This window comes from Danio aesculapii, chromosome 15 (assembly GCF_903798145.1).
Source record: "Danio aesculapii chromosome 15, fDanAes4.1, whole genome shotgun sequence".
NCBI classification, from domain to species: Eukaryota; Metazoa; Chordata; class Actinopteri; order Cypriniformes; family Danionidae; genus Danio; species Danio aesculapii.
In genome coordinates this window covers 32,066,836-32,091,101 of record NC_079449.1, presented here as the reverse complement: position 1 = coordinate 32,091,101, position 24,266 = coordinate 32,066,836, and the positions used below count along the sequence as shown (strand labels likewise).

General features: G+C 40.7%; 3 protein-coding genes across 3 annotated transcripts in view; 1 reads left to right on the top strand and 2 right to left on the bottom strand.

Annotated features, from left to right (window-relative positions):
- Positions 1-523: 523 nt before the first annotated feature.
- On the bottom strand, positions 524-4,175 carry LOC130242162 (uncharacterized). Its single transcript, XM_056474183.1, has one exon. The coding sequence runs from the start codon at positions 3,914-3,916 to the stop codon at positions 524-526; it is 3,393 nt and encodes a 1,130-aa protein (XP_056330158.1). The 5' UTR covers positions 3,917-4,175.
- A 2,068-nt stretch (positions 4,176-6,243) lies between these two features.
- mrm3a (mitochondrial rRNA methyltransferase 3a) lies at positions 6,244-14,559 on the top strand. Its single transcript, XM_056473434.1, has 4 exons — positions 6,244-6,614; positions 8,925-9,169; positions 9,252-9,419; positions 13,990-14,559. The coding sequence occupies exons 1-4, from the start codon at positions 6,244-6,246 to the stop codon at positions 14,517-14,519; spliced, it is 1,314 nt and encodes a 437-aa protein (XP_056329409.1). The 3' UTR covers positions 14,520-14,559.
- A 1,434-nt stretch (positions 14,560-15,993) lies between these two features.
- nxn (nucleoredoxin) overlaps positions 15,994-24,266 on the bottom strand; it is a 179,212-nt gene continuing 170,939 nt past the window's right edge. Inside the window, exon 8 of the mRNA XM_056473305.1 lies at positions 15,994-16,970. Within this exon, the coding sequence (XP_056329280.1) occupies positions 16,788-16,970 (183 nt within the window). The 3' untranslated portion in view covers positions 15,994-16,787. The remainder of the gene's footprint in view (positions 16,971-24,266) is intronic.

The window sequence follows — 24,266 nt, the reverse complement described above, 5'->3', positions numbered from 1 at the left end:
TCATTTAAATTAGTTTTAATTGTAACCTGTAGTCAAAAACTGATATATTTAAAATTTTAATGCTTAAAAAACATTACTAGCAGTCCCTTGTGCCGAATTCCCACAGAAGCAGTATGAAAAACGCTAGGTTACTTGCGTAACCCCGGTTCTCTGAGAACAGAGCGAGGTATCTCACTATGGGAAACGCCTCAGGCGTGACAGACTGTGGAAGCACCAATTACACCACGTCCGTCCGAGGACGGACAAATCACAGCTCGTGATTAGGAGCCCACCCTCTCCTTTATAATCCGCTGTGATTCCCCGCATCGGCATTCGAAGCACGCTCTTCCCGAGTGTAATGCGTGAAGGGAAGTCTGGTGAGATACCTCGCTCTGTTCTCAGAGAACCGGGGTTACGCAAGTAACCTAGCGTTCTCTTTCAAACATTCGCTCGGTATCTCACTATGGGAATGATATATACCACTCCCGTAACGCATGCTTTCCGAAGCCCCGGACAGAATCGGTAGAAAGACAACCTTTCAAGCTTATAAGGGATACACATTAAGAACCGCGTGAGCCAATGAAGGCGCGGTGACGTCTAGGCGGTAAAACCTGATAAATGTATGCGGGGAAGACCAACTTGCCGCTTTACAAATATCTCTTACCGAAATCCCTCTGAACAAAGCCCATGAGGTAGCGATACCTCTTGAAGAATGAGCTCTTAAACCCTCTGGGGAACGAAGACCCCTAGATGTATAGGCCAGTTCGATCGCCTCCACTATCCAGTGCGAGAGCCGTTGAGATGAAACAGCCTCACCCTTACGGCGAGTGGCCCATGACACAAATAACTGATCGCTTCTCCTAAACGATCGCGTCCTGTTCACGTAGAGGCGTAACGCCCGTACGGGACACAAAGTGTGTAACTTACTCTCCTCCGCTGACAAATGCGGAGGGGAGTGAAAGGCATGCAACTCAATAGCAGAACAGTTATAAGCAGAATCACTGACCTTGGGAACGAATGCCGGGTTTGGTAGCAGTTTAACCCTGTCATCATCCCGGCTAAAATCCATGCACGCTTGATGCACCGACAAAGCATGCAGCTCGCTCACTCGCTTAGCTGAGACTAGAGCGAGTAGTAAGGCCGTCTTCAGTGATATGAGCTTAATAGGAATATCCTCCAGAGGTTCGAAAGGGGCTCGAGTTAAAGCGTCCAGAACGAGAGACAGATCCCATGACGGGACCAGCCGTTTCACCGCTGGTCTCACGCGCTTCACTCCTTTCATAAAACGGCATATAAGGGGGTGCCGTCCCACTGAAACCCCTTCGAACCCTACATGGCAAGCGGAAATAGCGGCCAGGTAAACTTTAATGGTAGAGAACGCTCTCCCATTATCCAGTAAGCTTTGCAAAAAGCAGAGAATATCTCTCACCGAGCACTGGAAGGGGATAAGCCCTTCACTAGTGCACCAGTCCTCAAACACACGCCATTTCAGGTCGTACAGTGAGCGCGTTGAAGGAGCCCTAGCGCTCTGGATAGTGCTTATGACCTCCCGTGGAAGCCCGAGAGCATTTAGATTTAACCCTTCACGGGCCAGACCCAAAGGTTGATTTGTTCTGGGTGAGGGTGAAATATCTGTGCCCCCGCTTGTGACAGCAGGTCCCGTCGCAGCGGGAGCGGCCAGGGCTCTCCTTGCAGAAGTTCGGCGATCTCTGCCAACCACAGCCTGCCCGGCCAACGGGGGGCTATTAGAAGGAGAGACAACCCGCTTTCTCTTACTCTGTCCAGGGTGGGAGAAATTAGACTTAACGGTGGGAATGCATACAGCAGCACGTTTGGCCACGGGTGCGCCAGCGCATCCACACCCAACGGCGCATCCTCGTCCTCGAGAGAGAAATACAGCGGACATTTTGCGTTTGCCCGCGAGGCGAAGAGATCTACGGCAGCCTTGCCGTACATCTCCCAAATTTGATTCACCACCTGCGGGTGGAGAACCCATTCTCCGTACGTCGGGTTGCCCCTCGACAGAAGATCCGCCCCCACATTTCTGACTCCCGGGACGTGCGTCGCGCGCAGTGAGCTCAAGTGAGCGGCGCTCCAGACAATCAGCTTGCGCGCTAGATTGTGCAGCTGCAACGATCGCGTTCCCCCTTGGCGGTTGATGTACGCCACCACCGTTGTGTTGTCCGTCCTGACTAAAACATGAAAACCCTTCAAGAATGGTAGAAAATGTTTTAAAGCCAGAAAAACTGCCATCAGCTCCAGCATGTTTATGTGAAGCTCGCGCAGTCGGTGTGTCCAACGACCGTTCACCGATCTGCCCTGAAATACGGCTCCCCATCCCGTTAGGGATGCGTCCGTAGTGACGACTTTTCTCAGAGACACGCTCCCCAGCGGAGCCCCTGATCGGAATATGCAGGGGGTTTTCCAGTGGTGGAGAGCCATCACACACTCCGTGGATACCCGTACCCTGCGCGCGAGGTGCCTGCGCGGGCACAGGCGCTTCGCGGAAATCCAACGCTGAAAATCTCTCATCTTTAATAAACCCAGTGGGATCACAGACAGAGATGAAGCCATCATGCCCATCAGACGGAGACAGGTTCTGAACGAGACCAGGTTTCCTTTGCGAAAATGGGTCAGGCATAGACCGAACGCCGTAATCCTTCTCTCCGAAAGCATGGCGCGGTAAGTTACCGAGTCTAGGCGCAGGCCCAGATACTCTATCTCCTGGGACGGAATCAGCTGGCTTTTGGCGTTGTTGATTCTGAATCCCAGCCTTGTGAGATGAGACGAAAGAGTCTCTGCATCCCGCTCCGCGCGCTCGCGTGTGCGGGCGCATATCAGGTAATCGTCCAGATAAGCGGATATGCGCAGACCCTTGTGTCTCAGCGGAGACAGCGCTGCTTCCATGCATCTGCTGAACACCCGCGGAGCTAGACTGAGCCCGAATGGAAGAGTAACAAATTCGAACACTTCGTTCTGAAAGGAAAACCTGAGATATTTCCTGTGTGCTGGATAGATGCTTATATGAAAGTAAGCATCCTTGAGATCGATCGAGGCGAACCAATCGCCCCGGCGGATCGAACGAGTGAGAGCTCCTACTGTGAGCATCTTGAATTTGTACTTCCTTAAGTGCTTGTTTAAAGCACGCAGGTCCAGTATTGGGCGCAGACTCCCATCTTTCTTTGGGATTAGAAAGTAACGTGAGTAAAAACCCGTCTGAGTTTCCTCCACTGGAACTCGTCTTATAGCTCCCTTCCCCATGAGGGAGGATATCTCTGCCTCCAGCACCTGAGCCGAATCCTCGTTTGCCACAGATGCTATAACCCCGTTGAAAGGAGGGGGTTTTCCAGCAAACTGAAGCCTGTAACCCCTGGTTACGGTTGCGAGGACCCACGGGTGCGGAGAACACTCTATCCAGGCCTCCGGGTGAAGAGACAGAGGCTGCTGCCGAACCGGCCCCACTGATGGAGTGCTGGCGCCCTCTTGTGGCCAGAGAGAAATTTGGCCAGAATCTGTTTGGCTCAGAGACTGGCCCGTCTCTCGGCTTTGAGCTTTCGCTTTTCTTTGTGTCTTTATTTTGTTTTTGGCTTTCTGCGCCCTCGGCATTGAGCCTGGATGCGACAGGGCATTTTTTATTTGCCATGAACACAGGGAATGAAGTGCTTTGTGACAACGCACTTGCGAACGTGTGCCTGAACTCGGCAGACCGCATGGTGGCCGAATGCTCTGCACGTGAACTTGTGGAACTGCCGTCGGCAATCCACGGAACATTGTGTGTTGAGGGGAAGCTGAACTGGCCTGAACACAACTCTGAACCATTTCTCCGCCCAAATTCCACCTCCTCAGCATTTTTGCGGGTGGGGAAACAACCGTGGCGGACTGTGGAGAAGACATCGCAGAAAACCCTAGGTGCTGCCCGTCTCTCCTCTCCAAACATAGCGTCCTAGGAGTCCCTCTTCTTTTTGGCGGAGGGGTTAGCGGATCTGGACTTTGCAGCCGCTGCCGCGAATGACTGCTTTCCCCATGGCTTAGCGTTTGGAGCAGCGGGGGGGCGAGCCGTCTGCTCTGTGCTGTGGGGTTTAGGCGGTCTGGACGCACTGACAAATTTTCTGCCCTGCGTCGGAGGAGTGGGCCGAGTAGCAGGAACAGGAGGACGTGATGTCCTTTTACGAGGCAAGCAGAGGTCAAAAGTCTCCTCGTCCTTCCTTTTAAGGTCGCATCTCTGCCTCATCGACGCGACCGACTGACCGAATAACCCACTCGAGTCTACGGGAGCGTCGAGATAATCCAATTTTTCCCTGTCCCCGATACTCGAGAGATTCAGCCACAGCGATCGCTCGCCCGCAACGGCGAGAGCCATGGTACGGCCGGAGCTTTGCACCGCCCCGCGTGAGGCGCGCAGATTGAGGTCTGTAATGTTGCAGATCTCTTCCCAGACTGCCGGGTTTGGATTGCCGGCGTCCAGCTGCGTGCCAAGCTCCTCCAATAATTCGGCTTGATAGGCCGTCAGCAATGAAGTGACGTTCAAAGCCCTCACTGTTAGCGCCGAAGATTTATATACCTTCTGATACATGGAAGCAGTGAAGCGTTCCATTTTACCAGGGAGGGACGGTGTGGCCGATGAAACAGCAGCCCGCCTGTTTGGATGCAGGTGAAGAGCCACCGTCTGCTCGACCACTGGAGGGTTAGAGAGCCCTAGTCCCTCCATCTCGCTCACGTCGAGTGACGAGTAACCCTTGACGGGCACGCGGTTGGTAAAGGGTTTATCCCATGACCGCTTCATCTCCGTGATGCAATCTGGGAGAGCGGGAAGTAGTTGTTTTGCTGGGGGAGCGCGGGGAGCGAGCCTTTTCCCGTCATACACATCCCGTTTAACTCCTGGATGACCAGGAGTCACAGGCCACGCCACGCCGAGCTTGGCGGCAGCACGTTTGCAAACCTCTGTGAGGTCGCAATCCACCACGGTCGACGCCACCTCACCGCTTTGCGCGCTAGTCGGCCTGGATGTGTGGGAAGAAGGGCGGATGACATCCTCCTCCTCATCGTCCGGCTCATCTCGGAGGAGACGGGCTAGTGTCTCATCATCCTCCTCCTCATCCCCTTCCATCTCATCCCCGCCCGCCAGTAGCTGCTGGTCGAACAGCGGCTCATACACGGGGGATTCTACCTCCATGATGTCCCCCCACGAAGCAAGATCCCGCGGAGGAGAGGATTTGGCGTCATTAGCTGACGACGGAGCGGCAGAGAGGACCGGATCATCCTTGGAAGATGCCGCCACTCGAAGCCTTCTCTCCAAAATCCTCATCGGCATTGCCTGGCAGTGCACGCAGCTTTCGGTGTTCGCCAACGAGGCCTGGGCATGCTTCGCACCCATACATGCGATGCACATCGGATGTGAATCCCTGCCCGAGATCATAAATCCGCACGCTGACGGACAGGAGCGCGAAGAGGCCTCCTTCCCCTTCTCCACCGTGACTTTAGACATGGTGAGTCAAAGTCAGAGTTAGCTCGCCTTAACGCGTTAGCTATATCAGTTGCTGCTAGTAAAAGCAGTAAAAAAAAAAAAAAATACTCCGTAACGAGCAAAGAACCCACGACAGATTCAGATGACTGAGCTGCGTTCGGCAACGTTAGCCTTGACGGTACGTTTGTGAACAGAGCAGCGCAGCCTGGGTGCTTAAGGAAAGTCTTCACGAGGAAGAGTGCTAGAATGCCGATGCGGGGAATCACAGCGGATTATAAAGGAGAGGGTGGGCTCCTAATCACGAGCTGTGATTTGTCCGTCCTCGGACGGACGTGGTGTAATTGGTGCTTCCACAGTCTGTCACGCCTGAGGCGTTTCCCATAGTGAGATACCGAGCGAATGTTTGAAAGAGAACCTTTGGAATATGAAATTTTAAAGCCGGAATACAAGCATGTATTTACATGACGTTTGAACAGGTAAAGTACTTTAAAATTATTGAATTATAGGTCCAGTTGGACTACAGTTATATTTTATTATTATTATTATTATTATTATTATTATTATTATTATCAACGTGTTCTAATTGTACACTTTTTCTGTAATAGATAAAAAAGTAAAATACAAGAAATCCAGTGTACTTTTGCTGTTATGTAGCAAAGCTTAATAAATTGCTAAGAATTAACAGGTTTGAACTTAAACGGACTGATTTGATTCAAAGGTTCGACTCTAAAGAACAATTCATTCACGAATCGGTTCATCGCTAGTTCGTTCCCACAGTGACGCAGAAGATGACACCAAAGATGGCGGCGCTCATGTACAACGTGAGTCGAGGATTTGTAATGTTAGGAGAGCGTAGTTTATTGCAGAGAGGACGTTACCAGATCTTGGTTAATTCTAGGCGATTTCTCCGAGGCCTCCGGCGGAGACCCGTGGCTGTGTTTTACCCGGATGGTGAACGAGAGACATTAATAAAATCAAAAAGAGCAACTGATACAACGAGCCAGGGGTTCACACAGAAGGGCAAAACGAGAGAGCAAGTCAAAGAGAGATCTGCTAACAAAAAGTGCAGCGGTCATGTGTCTGAACGCGCAGAAGAGTCTCCTCAGATTAATAAACTCAAACTTGCAGGGCTGCGCTTTGAAAAGGCCCCTGCCGGAGACAACAGACTCGCGTGAGTACTAAAGTTATCAAGTGGTGCTCACTGCAGAGCTGAGCTCCAGCAAAGGGGAGCTTGTGCTGTTTTAAATGGCAAAATACGTAGTAATATTAAACACTATTATTTTATTGATCTTGTTACCCTTGTAAAAAATCATTATCTTTTTCTCTGCTTATACAGACATCGATTTCTTTACCAGCATCAGCCTTGGTTCTCGCTACCAAAAATGCGTAATTTTTTTTTCATCGAATTCATCCCTTTAACAGTTCCTGTGGTGTCATTGTTTTGTAATGACAAATATAATATTGTATGTATTTTATAGTTATAACAGTAATATTCTACACACCAAAGGCAACTGAGATATTTCTTTCTTTACCCCCAAATGAATACAGTCTTTGATTAGTCACTGATCTGAAACGGCAGCATTCATTTTGATGCATTATTCAATTACAATGTCACGTAAAATAAATAAAACTTCTCTCTTCTTTTCGGCTTAGTCCCTTTATTAATCTGGGATCGCCACAGCGGATTGAACCGCCAATTTATCCAGCATATGTTTTACACAGCGGATGCCCTTCCAGCTGCAACCCATCACTGGGAAACACCCATACACTCTCATTCACACACATACACTACGGACAATTTTAGCTTACCCAATTCACCTATTCCACATGTTTTTGGACTTGTGGGGGAAACCAAAGCGAACACAGGGAGAGCATGCAAACTCCACACAGAAATGCCAACTGACCCAGCTGGGACTACCCACTGCGCCACCGCACCGCCCTCACTCAATTCAATTCAATAATTGCGTTTATTGGCATGACAAAAGTTACAAATGTATTGGCAAATCATTTATAAAGTTTTGATTAAAAAGAACATGCATATGTAATAAAAACAGTAAACACAAAGCAAATGCTCATCTTTTATTTTTTCATAAAGCAGAAAACAATAAAAGATGAGAAATTGCTCTACAGGCCAAACCTGAAGAAGTGAGTCAAAGTATTGCAAATTGAACATTTTTAAACAAAAAAGTGATATTAATATCAATTTATTATTATTATAAATTAATGGTATCACTTCATTTTGATGATATCTTTAACGCATTTTGTTGAATTTAAGTTACGTTGCATCTACATGCCAACTAATTCTCAATAGATTATAAGTAGACTGTTAGGTTAGGGTTGGTGTAAGGTGACATGTACTTGCAAAGTTTCTTATAGTCAGTCAAATGTCTGTTGAAGGAGCAGTATCAGCAGATATTAAGCAGACAGTCTACAAATACTCAAATGAGAAGTAATTGGCATGTAATTGCAATGCAGCTTTTAGGCAACAAAATGTGCAATAGGGACCATCAAAATAATGTTTCCAAATTAATTTCAGTAAAATACAAACAACAATACATGTTGTTATTAGCGTTACTACAATCAAAATAATCAAAACTGAAACGAAAAATGTGTACAGCGGTTAACAAGAGGAGCACCATCCATATATGGGTCTCTTTTAAAGCTGAATTGGGTCACTGATTGCGTCCTGCACAAAAATATTTAGCATGTTGAAAAAACGAATACATGCTTGTTTTTTTTTTGTTTTTTTACATCCATTCGCCACTAAGGTTTTCTCATTTATTGATTTTTTATCTGTAGCTGAATAACAGCCAAATGATTAATGTATGTTCCCATGAAAGTTGTCCCGACAGCTCTCAAATATAAATCATTATAACAGCATTATCAAAGTTTAAAGGGGTGGTCCAGAGTGTAATTTTAAGGCTAGATTGTGTTTATAAGACGCAAAGCAATGTGTGCTCAAGCTTCATTTGTACAACAACATGTTAATTTTTCATATATCTTACTTTGATTATATACAGCTACTCGGCTAACATGAAAACACCTGTCATATTTCCTAGTTCCTCTGAAGACCTGCCCTCAAAAGGCTCTGATTGGTCAGCTAACATAATGTTCTGTGATTAATAGATCAGCTCCACATAACCAAGAAGTGTCTCTGATATAACATTACCGCACATCTGGCCACATGGGGTGTATGTGTGTAACCTTAAGACAGCACTAACCCGGATGTATTTTTTTTTTAGTAGTTCCCAAACTTCATCCGCTGTCGGCTTCGCTAAGCTATCTTTGCCAATGTCTCCATTTGCATTGAACTATGAGCGTCTCGCATTCAGAGATGTTGTTTATGTTCACACACCTACATTACGCATTAACTAAAGTTTAAAATATGATATCATAGTGGACCACCCCTTTAAAGTAAATACATGTTTGTTTGTTTTTTTGTATTGTAAAAAACATCATCAATGTGCCATTCTCCCCTTAGGAGGGTGTCCAGCGTGGCCCGCTCCAGAACGTTTCGGGATAAAGAGGGTAAGGTGCTGCTGGAGGGCCGGCGTCTGATCTGTGACGCTCTCTCAGTTGGAGCGTCTCCTCAGATGATCTTCTTCAGTTTGCTGGAGCGACTGCAGGAGCTTCCTCTGGACAAACTACAGCAAGCCAAGCTCATCAAGGTCAAGTATGAAGACATCAAGATGTGGTCTGACCTGGTCACTCCTCAGGGTCTTATCGGTCAGTTGCTGGATTTGGTTTAAAAATGTGGCTTACTTTTAATCAGGTTTTAAAAAAATCATTGTTTCTCTTAAATTCACAGCTATATTCTCAAAACCTGATGCCTCCCGCCTGACATTTCCAAAGGACGCACGTCTTCAGTCTGTGCCTTTGTTTCTAATATGCGATAATGTGCGAGACGCTGGAAATCTGGGAACTATTCTACGCTGTGCAGCAGCAGCAGGCTGTGACCGTGTTCTTCTATCCAAAGGTGTGTTTTACATGAGTTTTTATTGAGAAAAAAACAAAACAGTGTGACATTATTTGGAACAAAACCAGGCCAAAATGTTTCAGGAGATTGAAACAGCTTGCCAAAGTTAACCCTACTGAATTAGTTGCATAGGCTGGTAAACAACTTCAAGCTACACTACTATTGGTCTGTGGTGATGATCAGGGTGCAAATTACAGGGGTAATTGCGGTGGCGTTGTTGTCGTTGGTGGTGAATAAAATAAATAAAGTTTATGGTGACCGAACATGTGGCCCGTTTTGTGGCAAACACATGATCAGCTTAATGCGGTTTTGCTTTACGTGTGGTCAGTGTTTGGAGTTCCTAGAGGACGCAGTCCAGACGGAAACACTAGACATACTGCATCAGTGTGTTCAATATTTTAACGAGGGCCACTCGTACACTGTAATCATGGACATGATGTCAAGTCTACACGGTGTCAACATCTGCTTGAGGACTCTTAAAAGTAAACTGAACGAAGCCGGTGTTACAGTCAACTGGTGTCCTTGTTAACTGGTGACACTTTTCAGATGTAAACTACTCACGTTTGCAGATTGGCAGATTCGTCACTTTTTCACAGCAACAAAACATGCCCATACCAAATAAATATTCTTATTACTTGGTGTCAGTGTCATTGTAAACATTATTAATTTTAATATTTGTGTGGCAGAACATTATATAACCAAAATTAATGTAAAGAAATAATCATAACTGACATGTCATCAACGGGATTCGAACCCAAGTCAAAATGTTCAGCATGAATATCAATCGACCTACTGTAACTGAGCTATTCAGGACTACACGTTGAAGTCGGTTTTGATATCTTTATCGGTCAGCATATGTTGTGCTTTGGTTGTGGACTCGTGTTAACTTGTTTCCATGTACTCGCATTTATATGTTTCTGCATATTCTCACGCTGATATCTTCTCAGAATAGCTCTAAATGACAAAACGATGTTTTATCGCAGATTTTTTTTTGTTGTAGACTCATGTTAACCTGTGTCTCCAAAGTCACACACGAGCTGATATTTTCCGGTGTGTGTGGTACATTACCTTTCTGTGAAGAATCTGTCATTGTAATTTTGTTTCGGGACTGGTGAAAGTGTTTCGCGTCTTGTTATTTATTTATGTTTTAAATGTAAATTAGTTTCGTCCTTGGTAAAATAGTTTTTCCTATATAATTGTGTCTTATGATAGGTAAAAATGTTTTCCAAAATGTCAATTTGTCTTGAGCTTCGTAAAAGTGTTTCACACTTTGTATTGTTGTTTTGCACTTCCCGGCGACCATAGGTTTGAGGGCGGGGGCGTCTGACCCACCTAATTAGCCCTTGATCCCCCTGAAGGACACCAAAACAACATGCATGTTTCCACTTTTTAAACCAGGGGTCTCTAACTCAAATTGGTGGGGGGCTATTTCAGTGACTGACAATTCATAGGAGGGCCGCTTTAACATTCAAGCACAAGAAAAAAAGTGGAAACCTGACATAATAAATGCATTATAGGACAACAGACATGAGGTTTATATTTCAAGCATTACCAGTCACCAGTGATAATGCAAATCAGCATGTTTATCGTGTCACACATCAATTGCTGAAATATATCTGTGGTTGTTGTGTGTGGCCGAGTGTTAGAAACACACTCACTCCTCCTTCCACAGAGTATATGCAGTTAAACTCTAGCTTTTTATTTCTTGTTGTACATATTGAAGGGGGAGTTTAAATTGCAATGAAAAGACTACAAATAATAGGCATAATAATTATTATTCTGTCCCAATTAATTGTATTGTCCCAATAGCGTAAGAACAGCAGAAAGCAGTTTGGGTAACTTCAGTGACTTTACAGTCAATTGTTTTTCTCAGTATCTTTCTTTTTTGTAAAACTACAACATAAAAAGTAGAAAAGTATAGACATATTTACGTTTACTTTAAAAAGTTTATTTCAACTAGCAGTACAATTTTACTAATGTACATAGTTTTTATGCAAATCTTAATAAGCATATGAGGAAAATCTATTCAATGAGACAATTTGAATTGAATATTAGTCAATTGATTATATTTGTTACACCACCAGCAAAACGTGTGAGCCATGAAGAAGCATTTGTACAACAAAATACAAGTTGTATTAAACTGATAATAGTCAAACAACCCTTCAATATTTACAAAAATAGAGCTTTAGTAAAAATGGAGCACTTACGGACATCTATATCAAACGCATGTGTGTTACTCTCGACCATACGCTGAGAGAAAATGAAAGTAAAACTAATCTGAATGCAGTACTTTAAATGTCCACTAGGTGGCAGGTCAAAACCACAAGTTGCTATATGCGACTGCACAACAATGATAGAGGCTCAAAAACATGTTTTGGCAGGCCGAATCTCGAATTTGACGTCAATTGCGGGCCCGAGGGAGGAGGAGGGCGGGCTGTAAATGCAGTTTGAGACCCCTGCTTTAAACAGTGGAAAATAGCTCAAACTAATCTGCATCTCAAATAATAACACTAACAATAAAAATTTGTGGGAAGGGTTTGCATGAAAAGGGGAGTTTCATTAAGTGAACTACAGCTGATTTTCACACCGGCAACACAGACGCAGAGAAGACAGACAGTGACTACGTTTACATGGACATCAGTTTACATTTACATTTAGTCATTTAGCAGACGCTTTTATCCAAAGCGACTTACAAATGAGGACAAGGAAGCAATTTACACAACTATAAGAGCAGCAGTGAACAAGTGCTATAGACAAGTTTCAGGTGTGTATATTATTAATCTGAATAAGACAATAACACGATTAAGGTGCTTACATGAGTTGCATTTTGAATGTTCCTTTCATGATCCCGTTTTACATGTTATAGCACATAATTCGACACCACACTATGCACATTTCTTCTGGAGTTTCATGTAATTTCGGGTGGTTTATTCTTAATTTTTGGACTTAAACTGCAGTTTGGCACTTTCACTTTCATTCAGGAACATTTCATGCATGCCCCCTGTGACAAACGAGATATTGGATGTGAGTATGAACTGCTGGAAGAGTGTTGTTTTAATGAAATTTAATACCTCTTGCCGTATGGGAGAAAAAAAAAAAACCTCTGCATTTCTCGGTTAAAACACAGCCGTGTGTGTATTGACTATCCTGTCACAAAATGCGGCAAAAATCCTACACGACAGTAATAATTTGATTAAAGTGTTTACATGTTTACATTTACAGCGGATCTTCCAGTCCATAATATTGTAGTGATATTAACATACTGTAAGCTTAGTAACTTAATCATTTTGACTAAGGTATGTCTTTAAAAACTGAAAGAGTACTGCTGACAATACTAACTAACTTTGCCATCTGAATAAACATAATCACACACTTACCAAATCTGTAGAGACAGGACATTCAACACAAACTGGAACCATGTCTTTTTTTAAAAAGAGATTAGTGGCAAATCCGGATTTCTATTTCCAAAGCTCTCTGGTAAAAAATGTTCCTTACAAACATATTTTTGTCGCATGTTAGCAGACCACTGTAATCCACACGTGAGTCCAGCTGCGCTCTCATAGCAGGGAAATGGAAACAAAACTTTCATTGCAGCACATTTATAAACACAACACTGACGACCCATGTCTCCAAACAATTCTTCTTCTTCCACTTGTTTTAATTACAGTTGGCAACACAACGTGGCGTCTCTCTGCCGTCTGAACACTGTAACAGGTATAAACAGTATTCAAAGCTATCATGCATATTAATGAAGTTGTACCTCATTCACAATAGAGCGCGCTGATTGGTTTGAACCAAGTCTTTCTCATAAATTAATGATAAAAGCTCAAAGACGTCATGTTGTTCTCGCTGGTACAGACAGCAAGTCTACATGCTGAAGTTTATATAAGGATCTCATGGCCGTGACGTTGCTTCAAAATTTATTTTCAAATCGAAAGAACAAATTTGCTCGAGATAACGCAAAAACCCCCAATTTTCACTATTTTGTGAAATATATGTGTCCTAATAGTGTTTTTAGCAGCATGGGACATATATATGACTGTCAACATCTCAAAAAATGTGTTTTGGTGTTTCATGACCCTTTAATTTCACTTTTAAAGAGATTACTCAAAAAAAAATATTGGCAATATTTCCTCACCCTTTAACTTGTTCCAAACCGGCTTGACTTTTTTCTTTACGTTTTTTAGAAATAAGATATTTTGAGAAAATCTGAAAACCTGTAACCATTGACTTCTATAGTAGGAAAAACAAATACTATAGAAGTCAATGGTTACAGGTTTCCAGATTTTCTCAAAATAGCTTTTTTTGGTGTTCAACAAGAAACAACCACATGAAAGTTTGTAAACACAGGAGTAAATAGAGGAAATAGTAAAGTAATGAGAAAATCTTCATTTTTGTGTGAACTATCCCTTTAAAGTCACTGCAGATATTGGATAACTGCAGAGAACAGGCTTGACACATTTTTAAAATTTAGTTTCTTGTAAACATTTTGGAAATTTCTTTCAGCTCAAAAATGACCCAAATGCATTACAAACACCAAGCATTGACTATTGTTTTTGTTTTTTTGCAGGTTGTGTGGATGCCTGGGAGCCCAAGGTTTTACGTTCGGCTATGGGAGCTCATTTCCGCCTTCCAGTCTTTCCAAACTTGGACTGGGATGACATTTCCAAGCACTTACCGAAGAATGTGATTGTCCATGTTGCAGATAACTATAGCACTTCAACAAAACAACCCATTTCAGGTCAAACAGAGAACGTTTCTTCAGAGGATTACAGTGAAAGCGACTCTGATGATGATGATGATGATGATGATGATGAAGATGAAGATTCTCTGCCGCACGTGAAGCCTCAGGTGTACCATGAGAGTTGGGCTCGGGGAAGCACAGCCCTGGTCATTGGTGGAGAGACGCACGGACTGAGTGTGGAGGCTCTTCATCTGGCTGAGGAAACGGATGGAAAGAGGCTTTTTGTGCCCATGGCTCCAGGAGTGGAGAGTCTGAACTCTGCCATGGCTGCTGGTATTCTGCTGTTTGAAGGCAGACGGCAGTTTCTGATGTTGTCGGACAAATCGCGGAGAAGAGCAAGAACTAAAATGTTGTAGTAGAGTGTTTTTCTTGTAATGTAAAAAGATATTTCATCAATGCTGTCCAGTTCTCCTAGTTGTTCTTGGATCCACTAGAGGGCGCCTGAGTGTTTGTAGAATAAAAGCGTACAATCTAATAAGGGCACTACCTGACAAAAGTCTTGTCACCTATCCAAGTTTTAGAAACAACAAGTTATAATTTATAGTTGATCGTTTGGTATCAGAAATGGCTTATTCGAAAGGCCTCTAGATTACGCTTATTTTATAAAATATAGAATAAAATATGATCATGTCTTGATTTTTAATTATTTAATTAGGAAAGTAAAGTCTGACATTGCTTAGACTAAAGTCTTATGACTTTGCATAAATACTGTACAGTATAGAATATAAAGTCTTGGTGTAGTAGAAAAAGAATTCATATTGTGTATGACTCTAATGAGCTTGGAGGACTGCATCCATAAATCTCTGCAATGACTCAAATAATTTATTAATAAAGTCATCTGGAATGGCACAAAAAGTGATCTTGCAGGACTCCCAGAGTTCATCAAGATTCTTTGGATTCATCTTCAATGATTTCTTCATCTTACCCCAGACATGCTCAATAATGTTTATATCAGGTGACTTAGCTGGCCAATCCTGGAGCATCTTGAGCTTCTTTGCTTTCAGGAACTTTGATGTGGAGGCTAAAGTCTGAGCGCTATTCTGCTGAAAAATTGGCCTTCTCTTGTGGTTTGTAATGTAATGGGCAGCACAATTGTCTTGATACCTCAGGCTGTTGATGTTGCCATCCACTCTGCAGATCTCTTGCATGCTCCAAGACCGAATGTAACTCCAAACCATGATTTTCCTTCACCAAACTTGACTGATGTCTGTGAGAAGTGATTATTTGTTGCGCTTACAACTGGGATCGATGACAAGACTTTTGTCAGGTAGTATATGTTCAGGGTTGGGAAGCTTTACTTTTTATTACATGTAAAAAAAAAAGCACATTTAATTAAAATAATTTGTAACATATTTTGTTAAATTACACAGGTTTATGTAACCCTCTTAAAAAATAGGATGTTTATGAAATGTAGGACCTTTTTTATTTAGGACTTTCTCTAAATATCTTTAAAAAACTTATTTCAGTATGGTAAAATTGAATGGTAATCTTTAAAATCTAAAAAAATAATCATACAAAATTAATTATCCAAGCCTTCCTGCAGCATTAGAAGAGAATGGCAATAGCCAATGGCGATTGCTGAGATTACGAGCATACAGTTTGATTATAAAAACTATTACTTGATTAATATCAGCGCTTTGGGACTGAGAAAAGCGCATTATAAATAAAATGCATTATTATTAATATCTATTAAAATTATGACTATAATTGTATTAAAATGATTGAATTGACTAAATATTCTGGGCATACTGTAAATTGAGATACTGAATGCATATACGGAAGCTGTTCAGCAAGGTTGTGTGCATTGGAAACAGCATAAAGAGAAAGACATTTTCAACAGTGACTTTTAATGGCTATGACATCATTTCAAACACATCCAAGAACAGACAGTGTGCTTTAATTGGCTACGTTTCATAAGGAAGCTTGCAATTAGATGCTGTTTATTGTGCCTTCAAAAACATAAGACTGCATTAATACAGGGGACCTTCACAGAAAATCCACTAAAATATCATGTTTGAGCTGGGAACTGATCAGTCATCCGACAACATCAAATATCAAACACGGAGGTGGGCAGATTCCTTTCGAGACAACTGCGTTAAAAATAAACAGCGGCAGCTACACAAAGAATAGATAGTGCCTTCTATACAATGATATCAACATCAGCATGTATGCATATTTATCAGCACCCATAAGAGAATCACGGCCATACATATGGGAAATGTGCAGTGTCTGTGGAAAAATAATAATAATACATCTACCAAGCTACAATTATTCTAAGCTCTTGATTCTTGAAACAATATCCAAGGATAGAAGTAAACACTTGATGAAAAAAATCATATTCACTTGCAGCTGCAGGGTTTGATCTAATTTCTAAATGTAACGGCAAAAGACAATCAACATAAAGATCTGCATTTTACCATCAGCGCTGTAGTAAATGCAAGGCACCACAGGAAGAGGCGGCTGCTTCGAGATGGAGGGGCATGTTTAAAAAGGAAAATGTCAATACAAAGTATGCTTCTGTTCAAACAGTCTGACAGGAAGAGAAGAGAGTGCACGCCTGGAGGCCAAGGGCCAGATGGAGGTTCGGGTAACGGGTGTGGGAGGGTTTAGTGCAGTCCAGGACTTCATATGGGCTCTGGTTTGAGCTTTTCTGCTAGAAAGTCACTAACAAACTGTTCTACCACAGCCGGTGTGATCTCTTCAACATCTTTAACGTATTTGGCGCGAGCCGACATGTCCAGGATGGTGAGGAGAGGTGCTGCCTCAGGCAGGTTAGTGTAGTCCCGCAGGGAATCGCTCATATCATCCTGTCAGATAAAGAAAACAGTAAATATGAATAAGAATTGCCTCTGAAGAGCAAAAGGACTAAATTAAGCCCTGCAGAAAGTGAAGAACTCATAAAAAACAACCTCCAAGGAGGCACAGGGAAGTGTAGAAACTGCATTGAGGGGAGTATAAAGCAGTGAAAAGCAGCATGATGGCACACATGAGGGAGTCTCTTTCTACTCTCTCCTGAGCAGAGCCGAAGCTCCACTCGCTCCCCATTGAGAGCAGGTCTCTGCTCCAGCAGGAGATGATCAGGAGGGGGTACAAAAACATCGCATCTCCCACCTTGTTGGTTCTGAGGCACTTTAACCTCAGTAAACTTTAGAGAGATGAATCACACAGAGGGTGCAAAACATTTCCATTTTCCCAGATGGTGGTCCATAAATGTGTGTTTGTGAGGTAACAAAAGCAGGAGTGATTTTCTTTTCTGAAGTGTGGGATGACCTTAATACCAAAAGCTGTTTATCGAACTTCACCAAGAAACTAATTTAGCCTCTCTTCTATGGACAGATTAAAAAAACGGAAGAGGAAACATTGGGGGTTCAATGTTTTTGAGTTTTTATTCATCAAGGTATGACGTTAGGAGGTTTAAAAGGTTTTAAAGTTGCTATTTTTTAGGCTGGTCTAAAGTCTTGGGTCAAGATTTTCTTTAAAAAAAAATAATAATAATAATCATGCACGTTGGGCCCAGGTAAGACGACCTCTAATTACTCTGTAAAACCCAACAGTCAACTTCATCAAATGAAATGAGTGTAGTTAACTCAAAATTGACTGAAAGTTAATTCTACTCATTTGAAAAGAGTTTTGAGCTCAGTGTTGAAGGTAATGAGTTAATTAAATACATCAGTACTTCAACTTAAATGGAGTAAGTTTACAGTACTCATTAGGATTAGTTATTAAACTCAAATGGTTTGTTGCAATCGGTTTCCTCAAACGGTTTGAGTTGCCTTAACTTACTGGGTTTTACAGTACTCCGTTTGTTTGAGTTCTCTTCATTTATCAGGTTTTACTGTGCTTAAATTGCTTTGTTTACTCAAATGAATTAAGTTCACAGTACTCATTAGGATTAGTTTTTGAAATTAAATGGTTTGTAGCAATCAGTTTCCTCAAATGGTTTGAGTTACCTTAACCTTTATGTTTTACAGTGTACTAACACATTGTAATGTCTATTCTGCATGACCATATTCTAAATCTCTTATTACTATACATAACTATTACAACAAATACCTTACTTCTGTTGAACAGTACTTAGTTTACTGAGGGAAACTTTAAGATGGAAAGCAGTATAATACATTACTTGAGGATATTATTGCCACAAGAGGGCAGTGCAAGAATTTCAAAGAGATCTTGGTGTGTTTCTTCAATCTCTGACTGTCTCACAGTGAAACTATGAGATTTTCCACAGCAGTGCACAAATTAAAGCACACGATCAGATCTTCGGCCTGTAAAAGAGTCACTGTGCTACTTTGCTACCTAAAAAGGACAAGTATTGCAATAGAAAGTTTGTGTCCTCCACTTCAAACCTAACTTTTAAAGGAACACTACTGTTTTTGAGAATATGCTCATTTTACAAATCCATTAGAGTTACACAGTTGAGTTTTATGAATTTTGAATCCATTCAGTCAATCTCAGAGTCTATTGGGAGCACTTTTAGCGTAGCTTAGCATAGATAATTGAATCAGATTAGACCATTACCATATCACTCAAATAAATAAATGTAAAAAATCCTATTTAAAGCTTGACTCTTCTGTAGTTACATTGTGTATTAAGACCAACAGAAAATGAAAAGTTGCTATTTTATGACTAAGAACTATACTCTCATTCTGGCGTAAAAATCGCAACTGTTTAACACCAGATGAGTTGTAAAATGAGCCTGTTGCCAAAAAAAGTGGAGTGTTCCTTTAAGAGATGAAGTGGTATAACTGCTACAAAACTGCGGTAAAAAGTAACTAAGTAATGCAACTAGTTAGTTTTTTGGGGGAGTAACTCAATATTGTAATGTAATGTCAAAAGTAGCTTTCCCCAACACTGGTTATGATTGAATTGAATTTTTATTGGACAGATTTTAGACAAGTATCCCATACATTTTGAAATGAAACTGTCGAGGATAAAAACACAATAAAGCCCTGGGCTTGTTTCCATTGTGGTCCTCGCTGTTAAACATGGGATGGGAGACCACATAGGAAAGCTAGGTTGCTGCCGGAAGTGGTGTTAGTGAGGGGGCGCTCAACCTGTAGTCATACATTTTTAGGTCACTGTAAAGTTAATCATGTTCTAACGTAATTTTATGAGTTACGCAAGCTGTTTAAATCAGTTTAACATAATATAAGTTCAATGGACTCATTAGGTTAATTTGATTCAATTTAAACATTTAAGGCAACCAGGATTTTTGTACAGTGTACTAAACCAAAATGAGGTAGCATAGTCAAAATGGGGTTGAATCAAAGCTCCTGCCAATAATTTTAAAGAATGAACATCTAACAGATCAGCTTGCCTTGATGACCATCTGACAAGATAATCCAGTTAAAAAGAGTGCTTAAAATGTCACTAAATGCAGTATTTAAACCTCATAAATAAATAGAAAATGAAGTAAATAGGAGGTCCACTTTTTGAGAACCACCTCATTCATTCATGGGCCTGCCACTGTCCATTTCCTGTTGTGCGCAGCAGGAAAAGTAGATCACATGAGTTCCCACTTGTGGTTTTAACCCTTAATCACTTCCTTTTCCACGTTCCAGCTGCATTCCAGTGTCCAATTGAAACCCACGTCGGATTAAACCAGACAACGCCTGACACAACAAAACATGAAACACAGCATCCCCCCTCCCCCCAAAAATGCCTTGCATTTGAGGATTTGTGCTCAATGCTTCCATGTAAAAGATTACGGACAGATAAAAATCAGCGAGAGCCGTCCATCAGCACAAGCAAATACAGTGAGAAATGGAGTCTGTCAGTGTAACCCTTCCAGGCTTCCAGATATGAAAAGATTACATCTCTCAGGCTGTCTGCCGCTCTATAGCGAGCCATGCATCTTCTTTTGTGGAGCAGCTAACCTTGTGTAAACTCTTCTCTAACCCTGGCGGGCCTTTCACACACGCACTTTTCTTTTCTGAGCTTTCTGCGCGGAAACAAAAGGGTCAGTCTGTGGCTGTTTCCAGCTGCTAGCGTGATAAGGGCCAGTGTGTGTTTACCAAACTGCACCGGTGCTACGGCGTTGAGTTTATTCGGCCTATTGTGGGCTCGTATCATTCCATAAGCATTAGCCATCTGCTCATGCAAGCCGAGATAAGGCAGTCTGATTGGCCGGCTCACTGCGAAGGCGCTATGCTGATTGGCTATTATCTGACGGGAGCTCTGATCTGGACCCAAGAGCGTTCAGACATTAGGCTGAAATAATCGCATGGCTGGAAGTAAATAAAAGGAGTCGGTGCAAGAATGTGTTTTCTGTTGGCAGGTCATCATTGGGTGTTGCGTCACTGATTAAAGAGTTGTTTGATGTTAAATGCGAATTATCGGCTGCTGGCAGAATTTGAGGTATGATGCAGATTAGAATAAGGACATTATTTAGACATTAGTTTTAGGAAAATATTGGTGGGAAAATATTTATAGATATTCATTTATTTTCCTTCAGCTTAGTCCTTTTATTCACCAGGGGTCACCACAGTGGAATGAACCGCCAATTTATCCAGCATATGTTTTACACAGCGGATGCTCTTCCAGCCGCAACCCAGTACTGGATTACATACATACACACTCATTCACACACATACACTACGGCCAATTTAGTTTATTTAATTCGCCTGTAGTGCATGTTTTTGGATTGTGTGGGAAACTGAAGCACCCGGAGGAAACCCACGCGAACACGGGGAGAACACGCAAACTCCACACAAAAATGCCAACTGACCCAGCCGAGACTCGAACCAGCGACCTTCTTGCTGTTAAGCGACAGTGCTAACCACTGAGCCAATGTGTTGCCCCTTTATAGGTATATTTATAGATATTAAAGAATAAAATAAAATAGCATAAAATACTACATAATTTTATAAAACAATTGAATATATTACAAAAAACAAACAGATTTAATAGAAATGAAATATGACATAAATATGCAAAATGGTAAAATAAAACAAACAAAAAAAGCTAAATAAAATAAATGATTTTTATATTAAATTTAACAATTAGGGATCAGATCCGATCATGTGATCAGAAATCAGGCCTGATCACGTGATTTCAGACTCTATTGGAATCGGATATATATATATATATATATATATATATATATATATATATATATATATATATATATATAGATAGATAGATAGATAGATAGATAGATAGATAGATAGATAGATAGATAGATAGATAGATAGATAGATAGATAGATAGATAGATAGATAGATAGATAGATAGATAGATAGATAGATAGATAGATAGATAGATACATACATACATACATACATACATACATACATACATGCATATATCACAGTATGTCTGAAAATATTTTTTCTTCTGGAGAAAGTCTTATTTGTTTTAATTCGGCAAGAATAAAAGCAGTTTTAAATTTTTTATGAACCATTTTAAGGTCAAAATTATTAGCCTCTTTAAGCTAATTTTTTTTTTTCAATAGTCTACAAAACAAACCATCGTTATACAATAACTTGCCTAATTAGCCTAACCTGCCTAGTTAACCTAATTAACCCAGTTTAGCCTTTAAATGTCCCTTTAAGCTGTATAGAAGTGTCTTGAAAAATATCTAGTTAAATATTATTTACGGTCATCATGGCAAAGATAAAAGAAATCAGTTATTAGAAATGAGTTATTAAAACTATTATGTTTAGAAATGTTGAAAAAAATCTTCTCTGTTAAACAGAAATTGAGGAAAAAATAAACAGGGGGCTAATAATTCTGTAGAGCACAGAAGCAGATTGAATTGGAAAGTGTGAGTATGTCTGCAGTTTAGAGGTATTATAAAGTTGATGGAGACAACATTGCCATAGCAAACTGTGAGATATGAAATATATATTGAATTTAAAATAAAATGTAGTAAAATATTAAATAAAGACAAAAAGTTAAAAACAAAAAGTGAAGTAAAATAAAATAAATTATAATTAAGATTTTATTATTTATTCTTGTGAAATATAAAAATGTTAAATGACTGTTTTCTATTGTAATATATTTTAAAACTCTAAGCTGAATTTTTGGTACCCCAGTCTGTCATGTGATAAAATCTGCGCAATAAACATTTACTATTATTATTATTAGAAATGTTGCAATTAGTTTCCATCAAATAATTCAGCAGCACAACTGAAGAGTAAAATTTGCATTTTGCTCAACCTCTTCTGTTTATGTTCAGTTATTTTACTTTAAAGGCAATCAAAATAACCTATTCTTTGAACTACGAGTAAAACTACTGAAACTGCAGATAACAGCTTGAGAAAAATGCTCATTTTAGATAAAAATTTTAGACAGCACTTAGAGGGTTTTTGCACCTGAACTCTTCAACTGTGATACATTTTCTTCAGGAATATTCGATTAATAAAAATCATATATTTAATTGAAATAGAAAACATTTTAGAAAAAGCATTTTAAAGAGCTATATTATCACTTTTAAATCAACAGGATGTCACCTTGCTGAATAAACGTTTTCAATAGCCTATACACTCACCGGCCACTTTATTAGGTTCACCAAATTTGTAATTAGCCAATAACATGGCAACAACTAAATATATTTAGGCATATAGACATGGTCAAAATGATCTGCTGCAGTTCAAACCGAGCGTCAGAATGGGGAAGAAAGGGGATTTAAGTGACTTTGAACATGGCATAGTTGTTGGTGCCAGATGGGCTGGTCTGAGTATTTCAGAAACTGCTGATCACTGGGATTTTCTACACAACCATCTCTCGGATTAAGGGAGTTCAGAAGGCAAAAGGGGGTCTAAACCGGTACTAGTAAAATGAAATTAAAATATGTTTTTAGATGTTAGTTTCAGTCTGTTAGTTTTAAGGATATCTATTAGTGTGTTCCAAAACAGAGACAACATTCGCGTTTCTAAAATTTTGACCAACCAAATACCCTTTAAAATCGGACATGCCCCGCCCCCTTTAAGACGCTTTTCATTTTATGTGCTTGCAAAGCTGTGATAAAACGAAATGCTATTGGCTGTTTTATTTTTAAGGAGAGGAGCTACTCTGTCCCACCCTTGACATTTTTCAGTAAAGATTACGTCAAACATCGAATTAAAAAAATGCACATTTCAAAGCACTTCACGGGACTGTTAAAATATACTGAACCACATGTTGAACCCCATGTGATTTGGTTCGCTAGTGAAGGAATTCCATAGTCTTTCCCCAAAACAGTTGCTCAATGTAACATGAAGTGTTATGGGCTCAGGATAAAAGGGCGTTTTCGACCTCTGCACACACACTTACTGTCTTAAGATTGAGATCCTGCAGCTGGCCTTACACTTTCACAGGCTACAGAGTTTTCTGCTTCTCATTTTCCCTCATATCTTCACTCACACAATCTGATCTGATTTGACAGCGCTGGCCTGTACACTATAAGTTAATCCTTGATACTGACTTGCAGTTGATTTCTGGACTATGTTAAAAGTGTTCAAAAATGTATATGTTATGCAAAAAAAGTGTGCTTGATTTAGAGAAATTTCCTGTCTTCAACACAAGTTAAATTACCTACAACATCAGTGATTTACTGTTGATTGTTGAGCCAGGATAAAAGTTAAACTAACTGTGTTGCATAAGTATTGCCACAAGACTTAAACGTCTTAGTGTAAGATTAGTATGATAAAATAGCATGCTGCCCATGTCTGTTCAATGTCATAACCTGTAAATTGTATAATAATAAATATTAACAATAAGAAATAGACAATTAAACTGCAAAGAAAAAAAGACAAACAAAATAAACAAAACAAACACAAGACAAATCAAAACTAAAGAAAAAAGAAACAATACAACAAACAAAATTAAAACAACAGTCAAAAAACTGACATTTGCTGCTTGTTCAGACTACTTATTTAAAATGAGTTGAAACAACAATTCTTGAGGGTTTTTTTTGTTGTTTTATGTTTAATCTACTTATATTAGCAAAACTAATAAGTTAACTTAATTCCTTCATGTTGTCCCAACACAAATCGATTGTGTGAACTCAACATATTTTACAGTGAACACTCAAAAAAAGATTTTGCTGCTTGTTTAAACTACAATGTGCTTAAACAACACAATTCTTCAGGTTTTTGGGAGGCAACTTAATCGCTTTA

Coding starts and splice junctions, on each gene's coding strand:
- mrm3a (XM_056473434.1), top strand. CDS start 6,244: ATGGCGGCGCTCATGTACAACGTGAGTCGAGGATTTGTAATGTTAGGA. Junction 6,615..8,924: donor GCCGGAGACAACAGACTCGC/GTGAGTACTAAA, acceptor TTCTCCCCTTAG/GAGGGTGTCCAGCGTGGCCC. Junction 9,420..13,989: donor CCGTGTTCTTCTATCCAAAG/GTGTGTTTTACA, acceptor GTTTTTTTGCAG/GTTGTGTGGATGCCTGGGAG.
- LOC130242162 (XM_056474183.1), bottom strand. CDS start 3,916: ATGTTTGGAGAGGAGAGACGGGCAGCACCTAGGGTTTTCTGCGATGTC.